We start from the raw sequence: 27,992 nt of genomic DNA, 5'->3' as shown, positions 1-27,992 counted from the left end.
TGTTATAATTGTTGGGGGTATTATTAGCTCAGCCTACTTGTTGGAGTGGAGGATCACATGAGGCCTTAGGGGGATGGGCAAAGTTTTCAGAGGGTGGTATGGCTTTAAGAGTTTACTACCATCACTGCACTCACACACAACAGAAAGTTTGGAGGCCAGGCAGGCGAGCAGTGGGATACCGACGGATAGGAAGTGACGGGACTGCATGAATTGCAAAAGGGGAAAAAATAGACGGGAATATCAACACAATGCAGAATGAGAAGCAACGTGCCATCATCGGAGTATTGCCTGTAGTGCGGGAGAAACTGAATTGCGCATGATCCTATTAATAACGCCCAGACAAGTTGCGGACCCAAAGACTTTCAATGGAAGTGAACTAAGCTGCTAGTAGTGAAAAGCAGAGATTTTAGAGGGGGGATTGTCGACTCGGTGTAGTCTAATTTCCATGACCGATCTTGAAAGTCTGGAAAATACAGGCACTCGGGGCAGTTTTAGAAGGACTTAAAGAGTATGGAAGAGGAACGCGTAAAGTATAATCCTACGCTGAATAGGTGGGAAAAGGCTTTCCGAAATGCGAGAAAATAATTAGGGGATATTATGAACGCAGATCTTTGGATTTCGCCTCGATTTTTTCCTCTGTCCGGTTCAGTTTTGCGTCTTTTGGGATGTTTGCGAGTTGCATCTCTCCGGCGTCAGTTCGGATATTGACTTCACTTTGCGCCCTGCTGCTGTTCGTAACTCTGGGACTCGGTTCGGAGCTGCGGGTCCGGGTCCGGCTCTCTGACGGGCTGATCACCGAGGAGGTGCTGGAGGCGGACAGCGAGAAAGACTCGATATCACTTGAATTCAAGCAGGGAGATGGGACGCTCATTACTTTTGTCGCTGACTTCAAACAGGTGAGGGGGGGGGGGTCCTGTTTACCACTTACACCAAATGTTGCCGTGCCGTCAGGGTGACTGCCCGGCCACCTAGTTTGACACGCTGATAATGTGAGATTAAGATGCTGTTAAAACGTGTAAAATCACCCACTATACAGCTGTAAATGTTGTCAGTGAGCCGACTTTAACACAGTGGGTCCCAAAGTGAGGGGACCCCCGGGGGTCTTTCAGGGGCCCCAAGGGGTCCCCGAGTAAGGAATAGTTACATTTTGTTATTATTACATTTACTGGAAGTTAACCCAATGAGAACAGAATATAATAAGTATGAATGACTATTTTCATGACGTTACCTCTCTGCCTACAGTATAAATTCTGTGTTAAATCATATGTAGCAATAAAACTCTCCAGATCAGTATACCTAGGACAAAATCATACCAAACAGGGGTCTGCGGCTTTATTTATCTGTATATGTAGGGGTCCTTGACACTCTTGGGAACCCCTTCTTTAACAAATCCAAAGCATGTTGCTGTGTGTGTGTGGGGGGTGGGTAGTGGAAGACGAGGTGTGCTAGGTGTGTAGGAGTAAATGTCCACTTACTTACCTTTTTACTTTAATACCTTTGACTGAACTTTTCTTTCTTGGTTTATCTAATGAGCTCTGCCTCAAGTCTACTGCTCATTCAAGACCGCAATTCTCAAACCGGTGAACCACGATGGCCCCTTGGCTCAGGCTAAATGGTTGCCTCTTCTTGCTTGGATGTAGGGTCACAGATCTGAAGCTTAAATGGAAACATCCCACCAGCCTGAACATCACTGGAGCAGATGCTGTACCTGGCACATAAACCCAACATTAGGGCTCATAGGTGCGTCCATCCTGCTCCGTCTCCAGTGTCGCTCAGTGTTGGCGCCCCCCCAAACATCAAGTCGGCTGTTCTCCTCCTCTCAGATGTGGATGCCCGCTGACCCCGTAGCCTTAAAACCCAAAAGCTGCTCATGTGTTCAGCCCACAGGCCAATCGGCGGCCATATTTAGCATTCTTCTAAAAGTAGAGGAGCGGATCGCGTATCACCGCTCCCTTCATGATGATCTGAAAGGTGAAACCGCATCACTTTTGACAATAACTACTCGAAAGGCACGTGAATGCCAGTCCTGGACGGGAGGCTACAACTGCTGAGTGTTTGGGGGACTCTGTGAGACTCACAGAGCAATGGCATGTGTCTGTGATGGTTGCTGTCACACGGAAGCTGACAGGCTGGCGAGATGTGAAGGGGGAGATTTACCAGGATTAAGTGGGCATGTCTGACCTTTTTTGATCTGGACGTCTGGTTCACTAACCAAAACAGCTAATTTAGAGTTGAAAGAGAGGAGGCCATCACCCCCAATCACTGGTGACACACCAAGATAAAGAGACGTACACTGATCTGCGAGCAGGGAGCCGACACTCGGTTATGTAGGCGCCCCATGTTGCCGTCTCTCTCCCGCGTGCACACGTGCGTGCACACACACACACACACATATGGTTCGGTTTATTTGAATAAAGCCAATAGAACCTCTTAGATCACTTTACTTTTCCGCTGGCTGATTTATCTGTTCCAGTTGTAGGTCACTCTCCCTCGCTCTCTCCCTCCTTCTCTCTCATTCTGTCTCCTTCTTTCTTTCTTTTTCTTTCTCTCTCTCTCTCTCTTTCTCACTTCCTGCTCTCTCCTCATTCCTCTTCCATGTGGTTTTCATCCAGCCCTCGTTGCAGTATCTCCAAGATTTATGGAAAGTTGGATGCACTGTCACTTCCAGCTGCCATAGAGAATTTACAGTCCAGATGAACACATGTGGGAAGAAGAGTGTTTAAACAGGGATGTCAAACAAAGGAGGGTTATAACTTATAATGAACCTTACAGCCAAAGGTGGATAGGTATTGTACAGGCTAAAGTTCTGGCTGGATGCATTATTCCATTTATTCTCTGAAGTAGTCACAGACTGAATGTAACTGGATTGGTTAAAGTATAGGCATAACTTTCACCAAGAATAATAATAACACATCTGAGTTTCTGAGAATTACATGTTTGAGTCATTCAGTTTTCAGGTCCATGATTTAAACATTGAAGTAAGTCGAGGTTTAAATATCGAAATGCCAAGTCACTCTTTACGGAGAGTTTGTCTGTAATCACTTCTGACTTTGGCAATGACTGTGATAGTTTCATTTCAACAACGAATCTTTCATAAACGATCAGAGAGCCGCAGTCTCACTTTCAGCTGCTCTTAATACAAGGCCAAGATACGATGGGAAATGGGTCACATGCTTGTGCCGTTACTTAGCAGATAGTTAATGTTCTAGTCATTAAACATTGCCAGAGTGATGAGCTGGCTGGGGATGTGAGAAGGAAGTTTAGTCAACCTTGTCCAGGCAATGGATCACTGTGAGAATGAGTCATACTGTGATTTCAAGAGGGTTGCGTTTGCGCTAAAGGCATGTGGACATATGGAAAAGATGATACGCTTTAGCTTACACATTACACCTCTTTGGAACTGGTGAGTGAAACGGTTTGGTACTGTGGGCTTGCTGTGAGGTACTGGACTCGACAGGGTTTGAACAAAATAATGCACAAGCAGCATAAAGATCTCCCCTACTGATAGTGGGTCTGTAGCAGCACAGGTTAATTTTCAGTCATGGTTTTAGATTTAGATTTAGATTTATTTGTCTCTCCGTAGAGAAATTTGTCTTGGACCATAAAAATAAATTGCTGTCATTCCATTCCATTGCACACTGCCTTAGACAACACATTAACACACACATAAGCAAGTATATCACGTATTCACAACCATTGCATTGCATGTCAGTCATCTGAAAAGAATACATGCACATCAATGTAAATGTTTTGCTTGACTCATCTCCCATTAGGCAACGTTACTAATCATAACAGAGATAATTCTGAATAATTTGGGGCCTCAATCTTGTATACTGGCGGTGGAAACCGCTGCCTCAGATGAAGTCTCACATTCCCATAAATATTCATTACGATCATATGTGGTTGTTGAGAAAACCTCAGCATATTGACAACATGTTGTCTATGAAGCTCATACAACCGAGCAACTGAACAACTGTGACATTATCATTTTGGAAGACGCAGCAGGAAAGAAATCCATCATGTGGTGAAGCTGATCATTCAAAATTATTCTGCAGTACTGATTTGAATTTGCTTAATGTGGAGGAAATTACACTATTATACTATTCTATATGTCTTTAATATCTGTACTGTACACTCTTTGTATTATTATGAGAGCTCATCTCTGTGTGGAAATTTACAAACTGCTGTTCAGCACATCTCTCATGCCTTTGACCTGACCTGAGACAGATAAGACAGTGGCTAGTTGAATTGGTCCTTGTTTGCACTGGAAATAAATCTTTTATCTCCGGAACCTGGCCATTCTATTCATCATGTATCAAACATGATACCATTTCTCAGTTGAATGCTGTCTCTGTCTTCAGTAATTTTTCCATTCTCCACCAGTTTGAGATAAACAAAAGTTCTGACCAGAGAAGGCCTTGAGTGTCCGGTTGGAACTGGATTTTGTCTTTTGCACAGATGCACCCTAATTGTAGAATGTTTCAAGTATAAGAATGTGCCGGACTTCTCATGACTGTTTCTACTACATGATTATAAGAAGGATGGACAAAGCTCATTGTTTCGCTCTTTGTCTCACACACTCGTTGGGTGGGCATTGCGTCTTGTTTGCAAGCAATAAAGATAACAGAAGGACAACTTCTCATCTCCAAGTCTCTTTATTACAGAAAACCTTATTATTCTAAGGACTGAGTAAACCCAAATTCTGCCAAAAAAAATGCACCACCCACAGGTGCTGAACAACCAGAGCCTCCACTGTCAGGAGCACTTTATTTTAGTGATTTCATTATTTTGTCCATATCCTGTATCATGGTCAAGCATTAACAGCTGACCCTACAACCTGCTCAATGTCCCAAGTACAATTTAGCAACGCTAGACAAATCTGAACACAACTGTGCTGTTGTAGCCTTGAATGTTACTCCAGTGCACTTCTGCTTTTCCTCCCTCACCAAAAACACTGTAGCAGTTTGCGGTCATACGCAGTCTAAGACCTTGAACAGAACATAAACCATGTCTTGGAGATTAATCAAAGGGGAATGTCTCACATATTTTTTAGAGGTTCTAAGAAATGGATGTATTGGGTCTTTCCAGATGTATGAACTTTTGTTTGTGCCTAGCAGCATGCATTCAGACCCCAGACTAGTGGGTTTGATCAATGCAGGAATGCGAGTGACTTCACAGGCGTCCCAGTTGAGTTAACACTTGAAGCAGGTTTCATCTCTGAGACGCAGTGAGGCAAAATCTTAGTACATTTATAGTTCCATGTGCCTTGGCTCTATCATAATAAGTTTGTTTATTTAGCCCTTTATCACAAGCATATCTCAGAGGACTTTACAGAGAATGATCCTAACTAGATCTTAACTGATCGACAATCAGTTGTAGAACAAAACTATATAGGACAAGCAGAGAAAAGCGCAAGACACAGATCATAATACATTTGAGAAGGCAATCTTACAGGTATGGTGTTAACTTTTTAATCTTTTTTTAAAGGAGATGAGACCTTAGTGATTGGTGCTCCCTGATCCACCCCACGCTGAGCTGTTGGTTCAAGAGAGCAACAGATGTGGGGAAGCCACTTGACACTCACACTATCATGTTAAATGATTGGGGCTTTTGCTGTAAACAATGGCACAGTGGTGTGAACGGGCACGTTAGTCACTTTATTAATTCTCTTTTCAAGTCAGCCTTATAAACAGGGTTGTGTTTCAGCCGGGGCCTGTTTTGCCCGCAGGTCAATTCACTCTGCTGTATATCCTGATTCTCTTCAAAGGTAGGAGGCTTTATGAATACGCCCAACAGTTAAACTTGCTCTGAAAATGAATTGGAGATTGTTCACACACACCCACATGTGAGCGCTATGTAAAAAGCAGAGTGAGAGGTGTGTGGGCGGGGGGGGGGGGGGTGGGGGGGTTAGTTGGCCTTTCTGTGTGCCCTCCCTTTGGGATATACAGTATCTGTGACCCATTTTGGCAGATGCCCATCCCTAATTCTCTCACAGCCTTCACATGTCCCCCAGGGAAATTGGGCAAATGGCCTAAAACTTGAGCAAGAACGTGGACGCTGTAGCTGTGCCCTTTATTAACCATCAGGCAAATTGGCGCGGTGCGTGGGCGGCCTGCTGGCGATCCATTATGTTCGTTTTAATTCGTGGGAAATGGCAGTGTTTGTCACGAGAAGCGGCTCTGACTTGTTTTTTCCCTGCTTGTAGGTACATCTGTTTCAAGTCAGTGCAGTGCAGTCACCGCGCTTTTTATGCTTGACTTTTTTCTATTCCGCCGCCACGCCTTATGCCTCCCACCCAACCCTGAAACATCATACCACTTTGTCACTTGCACAAACTTGTAAGGTCTTTTTTACAGGTGAGTGTCACCTATTCCGGGAAATGTTGTGGTTTCAGGTGCCGCTGAGGACACGCTAGAACAGAGGGGCACCTCACGCCTCCCCTCCACTGTTGTGTAAGGTCACTGTGAGTCATCTGCAAGTCAATGACGGTCACTGAACTCAGCCATTCCAGGTTGAGTGAAAATGAACTTCAACTTCAAATAAACCTCAGTGTCATTTGAATAAGTATCACATCCCCAACAAGTGCTCAGAGATATTCAGGCTTTTGTTATTTTAAGTGGTTTAAGCAGTACCTTAGAAGACCTCCCCTCCTACTCAGTTTCCCTCTCCATGCTATGGCTCATCTCCATGTGGGAGAGATAAGCTCCACAGATAGCAAGGTTATTGCATAATAAAACAGGGCATGTTATGCACAGGAATTGCACTACTCTGTCTTGGCTCCCCTGAAAAAGTGATTTAATCTCTCTGACTTGTTTTTCTTAATAAATGCGGGTCCTGTGAAATATCTATTGTCTGGGCATTGCATTTATGCACAATTAAGAAGCATTTGAGTTATTCTAGAAAAAAAGTCAGTGGAATTATGTACATTTTATACCTGAAATGATTTAGGATGATATTTATTTTTTAAGAAAAGCTGTTGGTTATATTATGTTGCCTCTGTTTCTGCATCCATCTTTCTACATTGTTGATTGTAGCAGAAGTGTATGCGATGTGTGTAGCAGGTGGACCTTTTTTGAAGATGAACTCATACTCTAAGAAGCCTTTCTCTCCTATAGCCACCTTTTGTTCCCTGCTGACTGAGACTAGCTTCTTCTATGGCCTTGTCGTGGCCCCTCTTTGGCCTCCCATGGCCCCTCGGCCCCCGTTGATGTCTTTATCCTTTATCCTGCTCCCACCAGCAGGCCAGATGTTGGCCTCTCAATGCTGCAGATAAAGAAAAGGCTTCCCATTCCCACAGTCACTCCCAGGCAGGGAGGGAGGGAGGCTTGAGCAGACAGCGGACGTCCACCTTTTTTAGATTTTTTCCTACAATCAAATGATTTGGGAGGCTTGGCTCCACAGTGTTGCAGTAACAGGCTTTGATTGAAGAGGAGACAATGGTTGTGGCTTGTGCTGTGCATAGCTGTGATCATTTGTAACCACTTCAGGGGTTTTAAGATTGCAGCTAACAGAGAAAGTTAATAAAGGAGTAAGCTCTGCCAAGGCTTCTGTTAGCTACACAGTGTCCTGAAATGTCCTTTTGTCAGTGAAACAGTTTTTGTCTATATCTTGTTGGCTAGGTCAACTGGGTTCGTCCAAGTCAAACCTTACTTGACCTCTCGGTGTGACCCTCATGACAGTTCAGTCAGTTTTAGTGCTAAATGTAAGACGGTCTGTACCTGAGTTAGTATTGCATTGCCCTTTTTGTTCTTGTCATGGAGACTGTTCTTCTTGTCACCTTTTAAAATGCTGAAATGTCACTTCTGTTGATTCAATTCTGGGAAAAGAGGAAGGATGGATGGAACTAACATCTGCTGTTCTCAAAAATATTGTAGAAACTAACATGAGGCGGCATGATTTTCCACTTTATAAAAGAAGGCCAGTAAAATTGACAAAATAGGCTGTTAAAAAAACATATGCTCAACAGGAAAAGCAATTGTATTCTGTAATACCACTTTATCCTTTTCTTTTACCCAGAAGATAATCTGGCACTTGTCAGTATTTCTAAACTATTACCCACACAAAGAAAACACCCAAAGAAACACCAAATAAATACCATGTGTCTGATCACATCCAAACCTTTACTGATGACAATTCCAAGAATTCAATTTGGGTGTTTTGAATTCAGGCGGTTTAAGACTCTTTGCATACAAGGCTTTGATGAAGACAACTTTAATCTAGGCCTTTGCATAAGAAGATTAATAATGATGTAATGGAAATAATACCATTGTTTTTGGCCTTGGCCGTTAATATTGTGTGTAATTAGCTGTTTGCGTGTCCTCTGCAACAGGATATGAAAACCGAGGCACAAAGGTTGGAGGCTGAATGGGCCTGCAGCCATCACTGTTGTTTATGCCTTATCTATCTGCCTCATTTCCTTCCCTGTTAGCACTCACTGTTTTTCTCCCTCTCATTTCCTGAATGCAAAGTCTCCAAAAACAGTTTGGTTGTCTGGATAATTGCGTGCAGATTCTGTGTGAGCGGATAGATCCCTCTTTGTGGCCTGCACATATTTTGCACAGGTGTGAAGTCTTTAAAGATTAAATTAGAGGTTGTTGCTTTATCTTTTTTTATGGCTGTATTGCTGAGTTCATGTGTAATACTTTTTTTCTATTTTCTAGCATGTTAACACTCAAATCCTCTAGCCGTTTGAAATGAGTTGCCCTCCATTGTTGCTGAGAGAACAGCCAAGGGGAACACCTTTCTTTCAGTGGTCTCCAGTGTTTGCATTGTCCATTCACTGCCACTGTTTACTAATTGGCTCGCTACTTTGGACAGCCAGGTGTGACCAGCCCCCAAATGTGACTCCACATTCCTGCCTTTAGAGCCTCTGTAATTAGCCTCAACTCAAGCATTTCTCAGCACGGCAGCTTTTCTCCCGCTCCTTTTGTCTGCGTCTGTCTGTGTCACCCTCTCTCCCTCTGTCTCCGAACCTGATCTTTAATCCCTGGCTACACCTGTGCCTTTTGACTGGGCTCCCCCTCACACACCGAGGCAAATATCCTCCCCGTCTCCGAACGCATGGTAAATCCTCATGTTGTTTTTAAAGGGGGGATCGGAGACATTTAGGCAGGGGGAGAGATCTTAAAACTTCATCACTGATTCATCTACAAATAGAAGTCAAAGGAATCAACTGGTGTGATGCTGAAGCTGTGTGCTTTTATATTTGAACAAATAATTGTTGTTTAATAATTGAAAGGAGTTGTTGGTTTCAGCTCTGAACACTTGATTACAAAGATCATTTCTGTCAAACACACTCAAACACGCACACATGGACCCACAGTGATCCCAAATGACTCATCAGAGCGTGGCTGACCAACGAGCCTCCCCAGTCAGCCATCAGCCTTATCAACAGACAGGGTCTTAGAGGGGATTGGAAAACAGGAAGAACCTCCTGCCCTGGGGAACAGCCACTGGCGCACTCTTTGTGTGTGTGTGTGTGTGTTTGTGTATGTGAGTGTGTGTATGTGTGTGTGCATGTGTCCATCCGTGCATGCAGGCGTGAGCTGGCACAGTTAGCATGGCATCCAAAGTGAGACTTAAATGTCTGGCAACAGTCATTTCACTCGGACAGCTGAACCGCTCTTAACCACAGAGACCCTCATAGAAAACGACCTGCTTTCCTTTCAATAGGGGCTCAATGTTATGGCTTCACACAACGCTCATTTTCACAGCCAGTAAACCAGCTATATGCTCTATGAACAGAACGCATTTGGCCAGCCTGGTTACAGCTACAGTGACGGAGAATGTTCACTGTAAATGGCACCCTTTGAGTGTCTGAATAGGCTTTTGTGCACCTCTTAAATAATCTGGCCCACCAAAGGTAACCACCAATAAAACGGACCCCCATCCCCTCTCCTGTTTAACAGGTCTTAATATGACCCACTAGTCAGGTAGCATGAATACGCACTTGTGTTTGGCTGTTGGCCAGCGGTAGTTTGTCTCCAAAATGGAGTTGGTCCCTGGTGTCAAGGAGCAAAGCTGAGGAATCTGTACTTGCGTGGATTATTTATAGCTGTGCTGACATTTACACAACTGTGGCGGGGAAAAACTCAAGGCTCCACTGTCTTTGATTATGGTATTATCCGTCTTTTTCAAGATGAGAAAATGTCACTCTTTTAATTCTTAACGTCCACGCAACGAACTACCTGGTGATTTTCTCTAAATGTTGGTCTGCAAACCTTTAATTTTATGTTCTTATGTGGAAATGTGCTTTTAGCGGGTGACTCACTCTCCTGATATAGGCTTCAGTTCTTCAGGAAGTCGTGAATTTCACTGACCTTGCTCTTCAGTTTTAATGCCGTTTCAGGGAATTTGTTCTATGACATTCTAAAGCTGAATTAGTGCGTGTTTTCTCACTCCATGTGTCACCCAGGGTTATCTTTGTCCACTGATTGATAATGTGCCGTATTTGGGCAGCCGTTGACAGGATCTGTATTTATACCCATAGCACAGAGGAAGCAGGTTCTGCCACAACAGGAACGCCCCCCCAACACACACACACACACACACACACACACACACACACACACACTGGTGACCTGAGTTTGGCACCACCCTCAAGCATATTCTTCTGATCTTCCGTCAAAGTCATCATTCCAGTATCTTCCACCATCAGCGGTTTGCATAACGCTCTGATTTTTAAAAAACGCTACCAGCCCACTTGGCAGATTTTAAAAGCGAGAGCTGTTGTTTGATCAGTCAAGTTCAGAACTCTCTCTCCCTTGATGTTTGGTTACTACCTGTCATCATCTGAGCAGGTGTAGAACTTTCTTTAATCATTAATGTTTTGCCACTGCACATTTTGCTATATTTTCTTTTAACTCGCATATTGCTTGTGTGTGTAGGTGTATGTAGGTGTATGTGTGTGTGTGTGTGTGTGTGTGTGTGTGTGTGTGTCTGCACACACGCTCCAGTGCGGATCCTCGTGTGTATGTGCCAGCCGAGTGTGAGTGAGTGAGTGAGCACAGTGCTGGTTTGAGGCAGGCAGAAGTGAGTCTAGTCTTGTCCAAACAAACACAGTTGAATCCTACTGGTTCTGTCTGGGTATTTACAGCGCAGATGATGTCATTGTTATTACCCTATTTGCTTTTACAAGCCACAGCGATTATTATCTCAGCAGCACCTAAACCGCTAAGACATCAACATGGGCTGGTTATTGCCATTTTAAGGCCACGGTTAACCTTCATTTCCATTCATTGTTGACTTGAGATCCATTGTTTGCGGACAGAAATGTGTTGTGTATTCGCTGCTACCTGTGTGTGTGTGTGTGTGTGTGTGTGTGTGTGTGTGTGTGCAAGATGTTTTACGGTGATGATGTCAGTGTGCTGCGAAGTTACATGGCGCAACAGGTCTTGGTGCCCTCCCCTTGCCCTCCTGGCCCATATCCAAGAGCAGACCAGAGGAGTTGGAGAATCATTAATCAGGACACATACATTCACCACATGCCTGCTGCACACACACACACACACACACACACACACACACACACACACACACACACACACACACACACACAAGCGTAGGAGGAGATATTGGTGTCTACAGTATAGTATTGAATAGGTTCCAGAGAAGCAGAGTTGGTGGAGCTCCTCTGTAATTACCCAGAGAGCCCTGGGGCAATCCATGTGGCTGACAGGAATGCCCTCCCCCTTCTTTTTCTTTCTCTGCCCCCTCACACACATACATGCACACACACACACACACAGTGTCCCAGCCTAGCGCCATGTGTCTGCAGTCTGGGAGGTCCTGAAGTCACGGCCTCGGTGTCTCCCTGCTCTTGAGGGGAAATGACACTCTTATTTGCTCGTCTCTCTATCGGCGTCGTCCTCCCTCCCTCCCTCTCCCCTGCGTCTCCTGTGGTCTGTCACTGTTCACTGTGATATATTCATGCCTCCTCTTGACATACTCTTTAATCATTTGGACTTTGTTCTTACCCAGAACCTAGAGTGCCGGGTTATTATCACGGTATAAGAAGATCAGTCGCAGAGGTGGATACTTTGGTCTGTGTGTTTTCCTTTCTGTCTTTGTCTTCATGTTTTCATGCCGCTTTAAGCCGCTTACAGAGATGCGTGTGTGAAATCTCTGAGGCTAATATCACATCAAGCCCATAAATCAATATTTGCTCAGTAATTTGCTTTCCAACGGTCAAATAGTATCGCATGATTGTCTTGTGTAATACCCTTGCTTGTCCTGTACGCCTGCCAGTAGTTCTTTGCACAGACAAAAGCAGTTCTCAGAATGAGAAGCCAGCGGACATGCAAAGTAGTCTATAAACAACAGGAGAGCGTAAACACCTCTGAGGCAGGTTGCATTGCTTTCTTGCCAGTGTGTACAGTTCTGCATACAGGAAGTGGGACCAAAGAGCTTAAGGAGACAACAAAGGCTTCTCTCTGGCCTGTTTATCTGAGTCGTCCCAGAGCTCCTCCTGCCCGCGGAGTGAAAGCCTCGAAGCTGCTACTCCTCTGCAGCCTGTCTGCTTCGGACGGGTGTGTGAAAAGCGGAGGAGGGGTGTTTGGGACTGTGTGTGTCTATGTGTGTGTCTTGGGGGTGAAGCCAAGAGGGTGTCATGGTGGGGGGTGGTGGGGGGGTCAGATGAATAGGAAGACAGGTCTGTTGCTCCGCTCTCCCCGCTGCTGGAGCTTCCCATCATGCTTTGCATGCCCTCTCACAGAACTCTTTATGGCCTTGGGGCTGGCGCCAGATCTCTCACACGCTTGCCAACAGCAACAAGTTTTTTGGTGAATTCTCCACCATCTTAATTTTTCTACTTCCACGGTTCGACATAAAACGGTGTGAAATCGCTCTGACTTTAAGGGCATGTGAGAAACACTGTGATAATTATGTGAAGAAAAAGTCCCAAAGCCCTAATTTGACAGCACAAATAAGCAGGGCTGGAATGGAGCAGCACTGCGCAGGCCTACAGACAATTAAAATGATCAACAAACTGTCAGATGAAGCACTATTGGTGCAGTGAACATAAACCCCTCTTGGCTTTTAGTGGACAGTTGTTTGAACATCTGTAAACTCCACATATTAGATTACTGTGAACGTCTGGAAAAGTGCTACGTTAAGTACAGACACGGAAAGAATATTTGTTATAATCTGTTTTGAGCCTGTACAAATAAACAGTAAGTTAATATAATCCTGTCTTATGCACCACTTCAATGCCTTCTTGGAATCAACTGTTTATCCATTCAGCCATTCCTGTGTCTGTGCGTTGCAGGATGTGAAGATCTTCCGAGCTCTGATCCTGGGGGAGCTGGAGCGAGGGCAGAACCAGTACCAGGCCCTGTGCTTCATCTCCCGCCTCAGCCACAATGAGATCATCCCCAGTGAGTCCATGGCCCGACTCAGACAGGTAGGCAACAATGACGGGATGGGATGGGAGCTGAGAAGGCAGCATTTATGTCTTGTATTATGCATATAACAGGGCGTGTATGCTAAATAGAGTGACAGCTGAATATACTCCGAGCACGAGAGGAAATGTTCACTGATTTGACTTAATAGGAGTGTTGATGGTAGCGTTCTTGTTTGGAGCGCACTGCCCCGTGTTCCTGCACCCCCAAGATGTTAGGAGAAGGAGGGTATATTAACAGGATGGGGTTCAGGGATAGGAGAAAGATTGACATTGTTGACTACCTGGAGGAGACTGTTATTGTTGGGATGGGATATTTAAGATAGCTAGTGAGGAACAGGTAGCAAGCGGACATTGTTATAGGCAGGGGTGGAAAGAGTTCTAAAACATCTTACTCAAGTAGAAGTACTGTTATCTTGCTGACATTTTACTTAAGTAGAAGTAAAATGACCGGTGTTAAAATCTACTGAAGTAAAAATAAAAAGTTGCTCGTTTAAAATGTACTCAGAGTAAAAGTTACTGAGTTACTTTTTAGAAAAGAGAACATTGTTACATGTGATCTTTTCTGTGCAATTCTAAAAGGATGAGAGGACAGAGTTCAAACTAGATTATTTTAACTAGAAAAATTAGAAATCACTAAATATAGTGCACAAACAAAAAGCCAGATTACTCTTCTCTTCTTTGCTGACTGACCGTTCACTGTGAATGGCTTCATGATTGACTTTCTGATGCTTATGGAAAGGCTACAAAATGTGTACTCTGTAATGGATGTTACTTAAAATGTAGTACAATACTTCAGCAAAAACGTGCTTAGGTAAAAGTAAAACTACTGAATTTAAAAAATACTCAAAAAATTACAAGTACATTAAAAAGCTACTCAATTACAGTAACTGGGGTAAATGTAATCAGTTACTTCCACCCTTGGTTATAGCCACTGTCTGAATAAATGATGCATTATTGGCACTCCTGCTCCACAGGACATGTGAACATATGAGTGTGAACACTGATCATATTGTTGTCTGCTCAGAAAAATCCTCAGGCCATCCGCCTGGCAGAGGAGCGCAGAGGCCTGGAGCAGCTGACCATGAGCGTGGCGGTCAACCTGAGTCGGGCCTGGCCGCTCAGCTCCCACATCCACAACATGTGCAGCGAGGCCCGCGAGGCCATCTACACCAGGGAGGCCGACGTCAAACACTGGCTGGACAAAGGTCAGGGGTCATCGCACTGTTAGCTTTCTCCACCACTGTCTCTAACGTTACTTATGTGGGCAAACAATGGTGTCTCTTTCACTGCTTTCCACATTGTGATGATTTCTCTCTCTCTCTCTCTCTCTCTCTCTCTCTCTCTCTCTCTCTCTCTCTCTCTCTCTCTCTCTCTCTCTCTCTCTCTCTCTCTCTCTCTCTCTCTCTCTCTCTCTCTCTCTCTCTCTGTCACCCCACCCCCCGCCGTCTCTTTACTCTATATCTGCTACCCCTCTTTATCTCCCTAACACTCTGTCTCTTCCCTGTGTGTATCTCCTCAACAGCTCTTTCCACTTTAGTTTAGAGATGCGACTTCAAGTGTTATCTCCGCCGCTTTTGCTGATAAGATTAGACTCTATTACTGTGGTCTTTATGCTATCTGCCTGGTATTTTTCCCCCTCCCCCTTGTCTCTTTACATGCACATGCTTTCCAAATGTTCCGCTTTTCCACTTTTTTCCACTTTTTAAAAACCACTTTCCATCTTTGAAACAAATGTAGACTGCTGTTAAGGTGCATTTTAGCCTATTCCCCTAAAGAGCATGTCACATACTATGCTCACATTACCGCAAATTGAGAACGCAAAAAAAGAAGATATTATTTCCATTAAGCAGTTGTTTGTATGGGCTATTTAGCAATGAAGTCCAAATTATCCAGGGTGAGGAGAATCTGTATGACAGCAGTATTGTACAATGACAGCACTGTTATAAAGGAAACAATGTTGATGGTCATGGTTCACCAAGCACTCTGCACCATTATCTTTGGGGGGAATCACAGTAGCATCTCCTTTGCATAACAAAGTCCCCTTTTTACTGCGCAATCTCCCCTCTTAGCCACTTTGTTTGCCCTCTCTCCAGTTCAATACAGTATTTAATTGAGTCAAATCAGAAAGAGAATCATTTTCAGTATGATTTGCACATCTCTAGACATTGCTTACCTTTTGTTTTTATTACCACAAGCGCTGGTGTTTACTCTCCCTTCCCTGCCTCTGTTCCAGGAGTGGACGGCTCTATATTTGAGATCCTGCCTCAGACAGCAGATGTGCCCAGCTTTCAGGCCTGCCGCTCCACTAAGGACCTGTGGCAGCCGTGCCTCTGCGTATACAGCCTGCGTCTGGAGTGGTACCCTTGCCTGCTAAAGTACTGCCGCAGCCGGGACACCACGGGCAAAGGCACCCCCTACAAGTGCGGCATAAAGAGCTGCAGCAAGGGCTACCAGTTCTCCTACTATGTTCCTCAAAAACAGCTCTGTCTATGGGACGAGGAGACCTAGCAGTTTTTTCTGGATTGTAAAAAAACAAAAACAAATGGCGAGAAATCAGTTTTCCCCAGCCAAGCCAATGCCTCTCCACCCTCCTATTCAGAGTGAATACGGTGATACCGGATCTCTGTTTATAAGATGTAAAGTGAAGCTGTCTCAGGTGGGGAGCGGTGAGATCCCAGAGGCTGAAATAGAAAACAATTCAGGTTCTAAATGAGACCAAAACCTTTATGGAAGCAGAGCTGCAGTACGTATGTACAGTCTAAGAGGACCCACTGACTTTAAAACTCATAGGGAAAAATTATGTAATTTCAATTTTGAAGCTGTCACTTTTGTGCCTTTTTTTTTTGGGAGAGAATATTGGAGCAGAAAAATGTCAAAAACAACAACAACCTCTCATACAAACTTTATGCACAAAGCTGGACAGTGCATTCTCTTCTACTTTTCTGGCCAGTTCGACACCAGCAGCAGAGTCCCGTTCTCATCAAAGGAGCCGTAGGAACAGAATCCCCATCCTGGTGAAGGAAAATTTGGATGGCGGATCGATCTGTCTGTCAGTGTAAAAAATGTGGCGTGGTGAGAAACGGCTTCAGCCAACCGAAGTCCTGTTTGTAACAGTGCAAGTTGGCTCACAAGTAAAATGTCTCTCTGATGCTGGCTTTATTTATTTTGGTTGCAAAGTGAAATTATGGAGGATTATTTTTGTACCTTTTTTTTCTGTTGAAAATAACCTCATGAGATTTTGTGTTTTTTCTTTTCGTCTTCGCATCACACAAGCTCTTAAATCATGCACCTGCACCACCTCCTGTCCTCGTTTAACAAGAAGTTTGCTTAAGTAAGAAAACATTTTGGATTTGGACATAGTGTGAAGTCCCGTCTATATGTCATGCTACTTTGTTGTCAGGTTTTCGTGGTTGTAAAGAGGGTGTGGGTTACTAAACAGATTTATTATCTTCTTTGAGTGGGACAATTTTAGCTCCACCTCACCCCCCCACCCCCCATGCCCATAGCTCACATTCTCATGCTCTTTTTAAAAGTGTCAAGTAAACCAAAGTCAGCATTCTCAAAGGAAATGATGAAAAAATAATGGTGTAAAGTTTCAGTTTCTAAAAGCAGGCTCTACAGTAGTTTTTGTCATGTTGGAATACACTTAACACTGCAGGATATTCTTTTCTCATAATCTATACTGCCACCTTCTGGTTATACAATATTTCAATTTCTTGTATTTCCTGCTAACAGTGATATCCCTGTGCCATAATTCTGGTTTCTGGTGTCTGTTCATTTCAACAAGTAAATGTGTATCATTCATGCATCACAAATCCCTGATCAGTTATATTGTGTAATTCAAGGAGCACTTCTTGAACTTGTGGGACCAAATTTCATTTGTCTGTCTAATTGTCTGTAGAACAATGGTTTGAGTATGATTTTTTATTTTTTTCCAACCACAGTTGTTTTGTCTTGCCTCCCTCTTCATTTCACTCTTTACTGCCATATCAATGTTCATTTTGTTGTGTGTGTTGGCCTGTCCTCCTAACTGAAGAACCAAATGAGTGAAACATTTCAATTTGTGGCCTTTTCCGGTGATCAAGTGCCTTAACATTTCCACTGATATCTTTGCTATGTAATTCTAGAATAAGTTGTTAAACATATTTTTCTATGAAAGAGTTTTGAATATGTTGTAAAAAAAAAAAAAAAAAAGTTGCCCTAATGAGAAAATGAAGCAATTAGCTTATGTACCATTCAAGAGTTGTGTTTTACATGAATTGTTTCAATAAAGTCTTTCTTTGCACTGCATTAATAATAATAATAACGATTATGTGATGCTTTGTTCATCCCATGGGGAAATTATCTTTCCACTGCCCTCCGCCAGGGAGGTCAGAGGTCAGCACTAGTGAAACTGTTAGGGATTCAATGTCTTGCTTAAAGACACTTCAACAGGGAAGATGCTTTCAGACACCAGGGTTTAAAGCCAGATCATCCAGGTGAAGGACTGTCTCTAACCACTATACCACTCTGCAGCCACCAGCTATACTTACACTGCTACATGAAGCAGTGTACTACTAGTATTACCTACTTCCATTTTGTTCCCCTGCTGGAGGCTGCTTTGCTGCCCCTTCTCAATTATACAACAGAAAGGGGTAATGCGTGCTATTGACCACAAGGTGTCGCTGCTTCTCAAAAAGACGATCCAACCCTCCACCACAACGGAAGAGATCCAGGAGGATGCCAAGGAAACAGGCAGGCTTTTTGTTAAACACTGAACAAGCTGGCCATCACCTGTACACTATAGTTCAGTACATTACAAATAGGGAACCATCCTCGTCAGTAAATGTTAGCGACCATACCCGCATCTATACCGAGTAAATGGTGGAGGGGGAATTAAGGGATGCTGAGGTTGTTGTTGCCACCGGCGGAGCGCAGATAAAGGACAACAAATAGCAAACAAACCTGTGACAGTTCCCCCAGAAACATGCCTTTACAGGACACTAAAGACTCAGGATATAAGCGAACAAGAGCTTCGAGGCACCGTTATTTTAAATAGCCACATGCTCAGCATCAAGGTAATGGTTTCTTACTGTATTTGTGAAAGTGCTGTGCAGTATTGGAGTGTGTTAGGAAGACGTTTCGTTAGCCCTTTAGCTTGCAACTAGTTAGCTAGGTTAGCTATCCGATCCTGCTAACTGGGTAGTTAGCCTGATGTAAGAGCATCCTCCTAACTTGGGGCTCAGTTCGGGTCCTGCCCAACTCAGGCAGCCAGCATCAGCTGCTGTTGTTGTAAACACATATCAACTAGTGTAGCAAGAGAATAATAATATTGAGTAACTACTATATACGCTGCTATATACAGTTTTACCATCCTTTCTCATATGGGTTTGCTGAGACTAAGACAAGATTTGTGCTTCATGCAATTTTGTGCATCTTAAAAAAAACTTGCTGAACCACGCCATCATCCTCCCATTCAAACAGCCTAAAACAGGCCCATCTTACTCATCCGTCCTATTCCTCATCGTCATTGCTATGTGGAAAAAGATAACCAAAAAGATTATTAAAAAGATTTGCCTGGATTTATTTGAAATCTACCCCAAAGCCAGCTAATGTGAGAGCTTCATTAATACATCCATGATCCCGACATCCATGACATGTATCCATGTCACTGTTAATTCTGCTGCACATGACAGTTTTTATACAATGCAAATCACTTTATAACTTTGCTTTGAGAAGTGCTATAGAAATAAAGTTTATTATCAGTATTGTTGTTATTAGATCACTGTTTGAGGAGGTTTGCATGGAATGTGCAGTCTGTTATGAGGACTGTCTGTAGCCCGAAACACAATAACCTCTGATCTAGTTTTGAAACTCCTTGAAGTTTGTAAGCATTAAATGTCCTTGTTGCCAGTGAGGGTGTAGGCCTGTCCATCTGTATGGTCTCATCTCCTAGTACAAACGTCACAAGAGCAGAAGAGACGTCCCCCTCACCCCACAGCCAACTGTAGTGCTATTATAGTTCGGGCAAAGGCTACTTGTTGTTCACATACAAAGGATTTCACAGTGAAAGTCTTTGGATGGTAATTCAGTTTTTTTCTTACTGTAACTGATATTATTTTATTTTTCTCTTTCTCTTTTGATGCCAGTCAGAGTTGACTTGCTGACTGCTGACAGACTAGTTGTTGACAAGAGAGAGGGAAACTGTAAGTTGGCTCTATCAATAGTTTGCTTGTTTGTTTTGTCTTTAGCTAAAGGATGCCATTGCTTGTGGTTTCTGCGCTGCTGTGCCTGTCTGGTTGGGTCTTTCTCTACGTTATCCTGTGTAACCTTAATGGGTCCCGGGGTTACGAATGGAACTGTCGTCTGGTCACCCTGTTACATGGCATCCTAGCGGTGTGTATCACAGCATACATAGGCTATGTGGATGGACCCTGGCCTTTCACACATCCAGGTAGGATGCTTACCATTGTGGATCTAAGTCTCTTAAAATATAATCAAGTTTACTTGTACTGTATAGAGATAATCATTGAAATTGTTAACCTGCAAAAGCCCAATAGCCACAATAGATATCAGAAAGATACATGATTAAAATATAGGCTTAAGCAAAGTAAAGGCATATTGTCCTACTTCAGTCAATTGTAAATGTTAGTTCCATCACATTGCTTAGCATGCTGTTGAAAATGCAGTGATGGCTTATTTGAAACAGCTGTTATTGAGCAGGTTGATGACCTGATAACAGTCACTGTTATTGCTATTCAAACTATTGGAACAAATCACAAAGTGGAATAGGACTCAACCCTTGAGCAGTGACCAGATCATCTCACCTTTCAAATAAATATAAAATTACAATGTTCTGCACAAAGTTCCTAATCAGAAATTGCTGTTTCCTTAACAATGTCATGCTGTTGTAACAGTAATAACTTGTTTCATTACGCTGATTGCTAACTATTTGCTTGTATTTTCAAAAATATATTAACAAGAACTGTATGTTTCTATTCATTGTTTCCAGGTACTAAGAACACCCCTCTGCAGATAAGTGCCATGGTGCTGAGTCTGGGCTACTTTATTTTCGACATGGGCTGGTGCGTGTACTTCCGCACAGAGGGCCCCGTTATGCTGGCCCACCACACCATGAGCATCCTGGGAATCCTGCTGACCCTCTGGCTGGGGGAGTCTGGCATCGAGTCCTGCGCCGTGCTCTTTGGCAGTGAAATCACCAACCCCCTCCTTCAGGCACGCTGGTTCCTCAGACAGACGGGACACTACGCGACACTGCTGGGGGACGCTGTGGACGTCCTGTTCGTGCTGCTGTTTGTATTGATGCGGATCTTCGTGGGAGGCACAATGTTGTACTGTGAGCTGATCTCCCCGAGACCCAGGTTCTTTATCAAGTGTGGCGGAGTGGCCATGTACGCTCTGTCCTGGGTGTTCATGGTGGACATCGGTCGATTTGCCATCAGGAAGAGCAAGAGCTGGAACAGACAGAGGAGAGACCAGCACAGGGAGGAGAGAGTAGCAGTCAATGGTCATGAAGGGAAGATGGACTGACGGGCAGATTTGTTTTTCTACACTGTATTGCTTTTCTGAAGGAAACTAATGCACATTATGTCTGTGTACCTCACTTTGGACTCGCAAGTACGAAGGGAATCAACTTTTTGTATGTTGTATGTTGAGATAAAAAAAATAGGGAGATGTCAGAGCCATGATATTCTTATGATTGAGGAATATTCTGTGACATCTGTTTGTACGGTCAAACACTTGTGCATTTTGAAAAACTAACTTTTTTATGAGGACACTACAGAAGAAACTATGTGTTGTAATAACATAGTCTAAACTACAATTAGCTAAAAGAAATGAAGACCAAAAGCTTCTACTATGAACACATGAGCAGATGTTGTTGCTTTCAAAACCTAATTGCAGTGAACTGTAGCCCAGTCAGATGTTCTGGTCTTGCTCCAAAAGGAAGCTCACTATTAAGAAATGGAGAGTTTTGATGCCCTCAGTCATTGTGAAACATTTTTAGTCACATTAAAAAGTTGGGTGTGTCGTGTCACAGTGCTTGAACCGGTCGTGCCGGACATTTTAAGCGAGTGAAGGTGTGCAAGGTATACTCAGGGATATGATGTCATACCAGAAACTTGGGGTGAATTCTAGCAGGATGCATATGTTTGATCTTTTTTTTTTAAATATAAATAGCTATATAGAGCTTTCACCTGCTCATTTCTGAAATCCTATCCCAGAGTCTGCCCTAAAGACCACTCCTGTGACTCCTACCAACACATTTCTTTTAATTCCCTCATGTAAAGGGATGCAGAGAGGAGAGACCTCTCGTCACAGAGACCTACTTCAGTAACACTAATATTTTGCAATGCATTGGAGATTAATGGAAAGTGGAAATGTAAATGTAAACTGTTTCAAATGTTTAGTGAAAGTGGTATCAGAATTTGTAGCCTATATTGTACTTTAATCTCATTATTGTGGAAAAGCCGTGCACATAATTAAGCCATTTTACGTATACCTTTGCCTTCAGCCCTGAAAATGTCATGTTGCTTTGAGTCTTAACACAAATCAGTCAAACATTTGGAAATATTTGATTGCATAACACATTATTGGAATGTCGGTGCATGGCCAAAATTAAGCAAACACTAGCGTAAAGACTGTTTTGTTGCAGAGTGTTTTTTGTTTTTTTCCTGGCATGGTCGTGGTTCAGTTATCTCCTAGAAGCAAGGTCAGTCTTTAGTGAGGTAATAATTTTGAGTTATCACCTGGGCCCTCCATCTTTTTGATGGTTGTTTCAGAATGCCTTGTTTATAAAGGCATTGCCATCCTGGAAGACACTTCCTCTGCCAATAAACAAATGCATCATGGGATGAAGGCAGATGATCTCTCAGAATTATTATGTGTACTGAGTATATTGCCTAGCCTTCTTGGCCGTGATTAGATTGGTTCCCTGCCAGGAAAGTAATCAAACACCAGTGTGGAACTACCAGCATTCTTCTTTGTGCTGTCGGTGTTTCCTTTATTTTGGCTATTTCTTGTATATTTGCTGCACATGAATTTCTGCAGTAATATGCTAGAGATGCCTGTATTTCCATTGTTTACATGTCTATATGTTTGAAATTGAATGTGATGCTCTCATACGAGGTCCATGTATTTGGTGCCGATGTGAAGAATCCTGTGAGCATCATTATATCTATGAAAGGGAAAAGCTAACTGGTGTGTGCCTTAGTGATCTGAATGTACTTTCCTTTTAATCGTTTTTAGTTTGTTTTTGGTTTTTTTGTCTTGTGCTGTACCGTGAAACCCCCAACACAAGTGTAGGAGTAATAAAGAACCCTTTTCAATTTTTTGGTTTTATGATTTGATTATACACTTTATTATCCCTGAATGAAGTGAAATAAAAGTCTAGTGGCTTGTTTATATGCTTATGAATTAATTTTAAATAACAAAAATCCTAACTCAAACATTAGATACCATAAGAAGCATTTGCATTAAATGCCACCGTTACACAGATACATCATTGGATTGAGACCTGTTGTTACCTAAACTGTCCACATGATGGTGTCATATCAGTTTTGTATGAGTGATCAGTGAGGAAAGGAGGAGACAGTCATTTGGCAATGCTAAAAGAGGGATACATTATAAAAAGGCTTTTACAACTTTCTCATTTGAAAATAGTGTCACAAAATCTATCTTAATTAGACAAAAATGACTGCAGTGATTCCTAAATGGCTTCAAGGCTGCAGTGACTCCAGCCTGCCTATACAATTTGCATCCCTCTGGGTAATTAGTCTTTTTGCACTGATATTTAGCATGAATGCAAAGTGCAAGACAAATTTCATATGTTTTCGATGTAGGGGGCATACACATTTTCTGACCTAATATATAGGGTCACCTGCCAAAAAAAATGAAATAATGAAATGGGGTTGCAATTCACAACACAAATAATGAAGTGAAAGGTCATCATATAGCCTCTACTCTCTTCTTCTTGTTTTTTGCTAAAACATAATTCTTCCTTCAGGGCAACATAAGGGTAGGGTATTCACTAAGAAAAATCAAATACTTGTAGGAAACTTGCAAAATAGCACTTGCTACAAGTTCTAACAGTATTCTCATTATTTAAGTACAATTTTCATCTAGATTTCCTACATACAAACACAGCTTGGTATGTTCTCTGTATGAACTCTGTGCTTGTGTGTGTGTGTGTGTGTCTGTGTGTGTGTGTGTGTGTGTGTGTGTGTGTGTGTGTGTGTGTGTGTGTGTGTATGTGTGTATGTGTGCATGTGAAAGACAGAAATAGGAAGAGAAATTGCACACACCACTGTCTCACACATACATACACAAACACACTGTCTATTATAAGGTAAGTAGGATTTGGACAGAATGATGGTGATGCTGCAAAAAAAAAGTGTCTTTGTGGACCCCCACCACCAACCAAATACAAAATTATGTAATTTATGATATAATGATAGGTACATTTTCTTGCTTCAATTGGTGAACTCAAAAGACCCATACATAATAAATATTAGTATATGGGAATAAGTGGCCTTCTATAGATAATGCTGTTTGCTCAGGGCCTGTAATGTTCCTGAGTGTAACACCTCAAGCTGAAAATATAAGAAGTGTGAGTCATTAAACAAGGTATTGTAGATAGGGGAGAAAGTCAGTAGGAGTTATGAGCCTTGGGAATGTTGTGGTTCTGATTGTGGTGCAGAGGTGCACGTCTCCATGACGATGATACCTGAGTGCAAACTCATCAATGAATATTTATGATTTTCTCCATATTTATGATATCAAGTTTTAGTCTGACGACCCATGTGAAAGAAGAACCAAGCATAGCCCAGGTCAATCTGTCTGTCTTTCCCCAGTAATAAACATTTAAGACACTATCATTACATCTAACTCATTATAATATTGATTGTATGTAGACCTAGTAGACCTATAGCTCGCCTCCTCATCTGTGTGTGTGTGTGTGTGTGTGTGTGTGTGTGTGTGTGTGTGTGTGTGTGTGTGTGTGTGTGTGTGTGTGTGTGTGTGTGTGTGTCCTTCTGTATCTCTGTCTCTCAAGTCTTCTCTACAGAGGAGTTAGGGAAGTTTCTTCAGAATATGAGTCGTCTGTTCCTGGTGAACAAAGGACCGGACCACCTGGGATCCCACACAGGCTCTAAATAATGAGCATATGATCCCAGACCTACCATAGACTTGACTAGAGTCAGACAGCCATGAAAGCCATGACATAATGATACATGTTAATCAACCACTTAAAGGATACATGGTTCATCCAAAGTCCCCAACTCCTGGAAACCCTCTAAAGACTATTTTCCCAGACATGTAACAATCAGCAGCAAAATAACACTTATTTACCATTAAAGACTAGTAAAGACTAGTTTTCCACACATGGAACAATCAACAGCAAAATTTTTACCACGCTTACCACCACTATTTTACCACTTAAAAAAAAAAAAAAATCCCCCCAAACCATGAAACTGATTGTATGGAAGAGGCAGTGGCTGGCACGTTGTTGTTATAAATGCTATAAACAGCTAGGCCTATAATCCTACATTTTAGAAGGATACTATACTGTTATCACAGCCAAACTATAAACTATATAATATCCTATAGGACATTCATTCATATACATTCCCTATAGGGATAATAAAAAAAAAAAAAATAACACCACAAGTAGGCTACTATAAACTCACTATTGAATACCATTAGGGTGCTGCAACATAACTCATACGACATACAGCAGATCAGTGGGTTTCAAACTTTTTTGTGGAGACTGAAATTTTCAATAAAATTCAGGCACATGCCAATATTCTTATTCTCGTTATTGTTGATGCTGTTGTGGTCGTCGTTGCCATTATTATTATTTACGGGTTGTTCTGCAGCAATATTTCCCAGTAGGAGCAGAAAAAAACCTTATGTAAAAACATAATGAGTTTTCCCATCTCCCGGCGGAAGTGGTTAGTGAAGCGCTGTTGGACTCCTCACAGCTAGCTGGCTAGGGCGTTGCTAGCGGCAGAAAGTGGGATTTTTGGTACCTTTCCGCAAGTTATATTCTTGTACAAATAACGTCTTGCGTCGGAAAAAAATAGCGTTCGGTGTTAGTTAACGGTTTTCAGCGCTCCGGCGATTATTTTTGTCGTTGTTTACGGAAGACTGATTGTTGCTTTCTGTCCCGTTAGCTAGCCACATAGCTAGCCTGCTTTGCATCCACGGGAATTCTGCCGAGAAACGACTGAATTCTGGAAACATGGAGTCAAGGAACGCAGCGCTGTGCTAACCGACTTCACTGGATTTTGTTTCCTCAAGGAGACTGTTTGAAGGACATAACAAGGAGACAATTCATATGCCAGTCAACATTCATGCGGTGTTATATATATTTTTTCGGTCGTTGCCCAGCTCATTGTTGTGAACGGGAGTTTGCTTAGTTTGCACTCGAAACAAGAGCACACGAAGCAAAGTTTTTTGCTGAAAGAGCTCATCTGTTTTGTTAGCTGGTAGCTGGCGAGATACAACGCCAGCCAGCTTGCCGTGAGAAAGGATTTGCTAAAACCAATGCGATTTTTATCGGGCATCTAACCAATATTGTTTTGTATCTAACGTTTTATACTGCTATAACTTAGCTCTAGTTGTTTTGCTAATTTGTAACACGGGTTGTTTCAGCTCATTGTCGGTATTGAGCGATTCTCATGGTCACGGGAGACTCGTCCCCACAGCCACAGACAGGCATTTCTGGGAGCAGGGAATACCAAATGGGACTGGAGGAATTTCCAACATCTTCAAAGATCATTTAGGCACCAAGGCCATTCAACCAAGCAGGGGTGGTGTGGCAAACGGACTGTATCACAGGGCCAAGGTGTCCTTTTCGTTTACGTATTGGAATATAATAGTTCACGTTACACATTTGATATCAGCAAAAAAAGTGGGATGTGAATTATTGACATCAAATGATTTGCACAAGGAGTTCATGCATGAACGACAACTTGTGTCAACTGGAGCAATATTTTTTCTTGTTGCCAAAATATTGTTGATAGCCGGGTAGGATATCAGCTGACTATAAAGCTAATAAGGCCGAGGCCCTGATTCATTTTTAAGGGTCTGCACTGTAGATTCCTTGCTACTATTCAATTTACTGTTTGACAGATAGAGTGCAGCTAGTCTTTTTGATTATCCCAGTGTTTTGACGTGCTTAACAAGAACCCGCCAGCCTCCACAATAAATTATTTTTTCTCAACATCATCCTCAAAATCCCTGCCTACTAAAGACGAATGCCAGAGAAGGACGCTCCGGGTAATCGTCTCATCACATTCTGGAAAATGTTAATCGGATATAATTTGCTGCAAATCTAGATCCGGAAGCCCAATGAGTGACACACAGTCCAGTTTCACTGACAGGTACAGTACAGTATATCACGACCTTTCTATTCTATTAATACATAGCCTGCTGTCCAAACACACACACACACACACACACACACACACACACACACACACACACACACACAGTCCTCAATGTAGGTTTTATAAAAGTTAGTCGATTTAGTTGTGATGATATTGGCCTAAAAGACAGCCCTCAGCCTGTTGAAATTCTTTTTAAAGTTGTCCATCTAAAGTACTCCTTTGTGGTGATATTCCTGGTAATAACTGTGTCATACAATCTAATTACTAAGGAGGGCCATCAGATCTTAATGGAAACTCTGCTGATCTCAGCATGGGTAATGGAGTTCTCTGCAGACAGTAAAGTACTACTTGTCCAAGTGGCAGGAAGGCCTGCCACTGTTTGTGTGCCAGTGAACAGTCATCTATGATCCTTGTACACCTTTCAACATCACTATTAGCCCTAAGCCTTTAAAACCAACCTTATCCCACCTACACCAATTAAAACAATCTCTGGATTTGGCCCAAACCTAAAACTCTGTCAAGTAATCACCTTATCTGCTATCTACTCATCAACTTAGACTTGATGCTGGACAGTAGTGTTTAGACCAGTGGTTTAAATAATTGTCCATGGACTAAGGATCACACTACACTGTAGAGAGGAATGTATCCGCTTTCATAATGTATTGTGTTACAATGCAAGTTGTCAATATTTTCTGCACCAATACAGTCAGGATGAATTCCTGTACATTTATTGTACCTGGAGAAGAAAGAGGCTGTTATTCTGATTCTGATGTGTTCTGGCAGTGTAACAGAGAAGTGGAGCTGTGATGTTATGTCAAGCCTTCCCACCTGAATCCCACATACCTGCAAGGAGGGCAGGCCAATGCAGTGGAATGTCGACACTAGATTCAGAGCAAAAGGAAGCTTATTGCACAGGGATGGAATATGAAATGTCCTCATGTCCAGGGCATGAATTAGAGGCTAAAGCTGAAACTTAAATGACGAAGCCTAGGCTATCCCATTTTACACGCCCCCCTCCCCCCAATGCAATGATGGCAGCAGTAGCTGGCACAGACTATGTGGTGCTGTTTATTTTTTTGTATAGCATTACCACAGCACTGCACAGGGTTGACTTTACTGTTGCAGCTACCACGGTGGCTCTGGTGGCTTTCATATCAGTAAAATGAACAAGTCAGTACTCTTAAAGGATTCCAGCAAACTTGGAA

General features: G+C 42.6%; 3 protein-coding genes across 3 annotated transcripts in view; all 3 read left to right on the top strand.

Annotated features, from left to right (window-relative positions):
- The first annotated feature begins 157 nt into the window (after window positions 1–157).
- Window positions 158–17,681, top strand: oafa (OAF homolog a (Drosophila)). The gene is made up of 4 exons (XM_071900671.2): window positions 158–896; window positions 13,265–13,399; window positions 14,424–14,604; window positions 15,633–17,681. The coding sequence occupies exons 1-4, from the start codon at window positions 666–668 to the stop codon at window positions 15,905–15,907; spliced, it is 822 nt and encodes a 273-aa protein (XP_071756772.1). The 5' UTR covers window positions 158–665; the 3' UTR covers window positions 15,908–17,681.
- A 1,955-nt stretch (window positions 17,682–19,636) lies between these two features.
- On the top strand, window positions 19,637–20,929 carry tlcd5a (TLC domain containing 5a). The gene is made up of 2 exons (XM_071900721.1): window positions 19,637–19,832; window positions 20,391–20,929. Exons 1-2 carry the CDS (start codon window positions 19,637–19,639, stop codon window positions 20,927–20,929), a joined length of 735 nt encoding a protein of 244 aa, XP_071756822.1.
- Window positions 20,930–25,380: 4,451 nt separating this feature from the next.
- Window positions 25,381–27,992, top strand: part of arhgef12a (Rho guanine nucleotide exchange factor (GEF) 12a) — a 43,795-nt gene continuing 41,183 nt past the window's right edge. Inside the window, exon 1 of the mRNA XM_071900645.2 lies at window positions 25,381–26,781. Within this exon, the coding sequence (XP_071756746.1) occupies window positions 26,750–26,781 (32 nt within the window). The 5' untranslated portion in view covers window positions 25,381–26,749. The remainder of the gene's footprint in view (window positions 26,782–27,992) is intronic.

Source organism: Centroberyx gerrardi, chromosome 6, assembly GCF_048128805.1.
Source record: "Centroberyx gerrardi isolate f3 chromosome 6, fCenGer3.hap1.cur.20231027, whole genome shotgun sequence".
Lineage (NCBI taxonomy): Eukaryota > Metazoa > Chordata > Actinopteri > Beryciformes > Berycidae > Centroberyx > Centroberyx gerrardi.
The sequence above is the reverse complement of the archived record's forward strand: the minus strand, read 5'-3'. Positions and strand labels throughout refer to the sequence as shown.

Excerpts from the sequence above, each read along its gene's own strand:
- tlcd5a (XM_071900721.1), top strand. The coding sequence starts at position 19,637 with ATGCCATTGCTTGTGGTTTCTGCGCTGCTGTGCCTGTCTGGTTGGGTC. Across the intron at positions 19,833-20,390 it reads CTGGCCTTTCACACATCCAG|GTACTAAGAACACCCCTCTG; the intron begins GTAGGATGCTTA and ends CATTGTTTCCAG.
- oafa (XM_071900671.2), top strand. The coding sequence starts at position 666 with ATGTTTGCGAGTTGCATCTCTCCGGCGTCAGTTCGGATATTGACTTCA. Across the intron at positions 897-13,264 it reads TTGTCGCTGACTTCAAACAG|GATGTGAAGATCTTCCGAGC; the intron begins GTGAGGGGGGGG and ends TGTGCGTTGCAG. Across the intron at positions 13,400-14,423 it reads CCATGGCCCGACTCAGACAG|AAAAATCCTCAGGCCATCCG; the intron begins GTAGGCAACAAT and ends TTGTCTGCTCAG.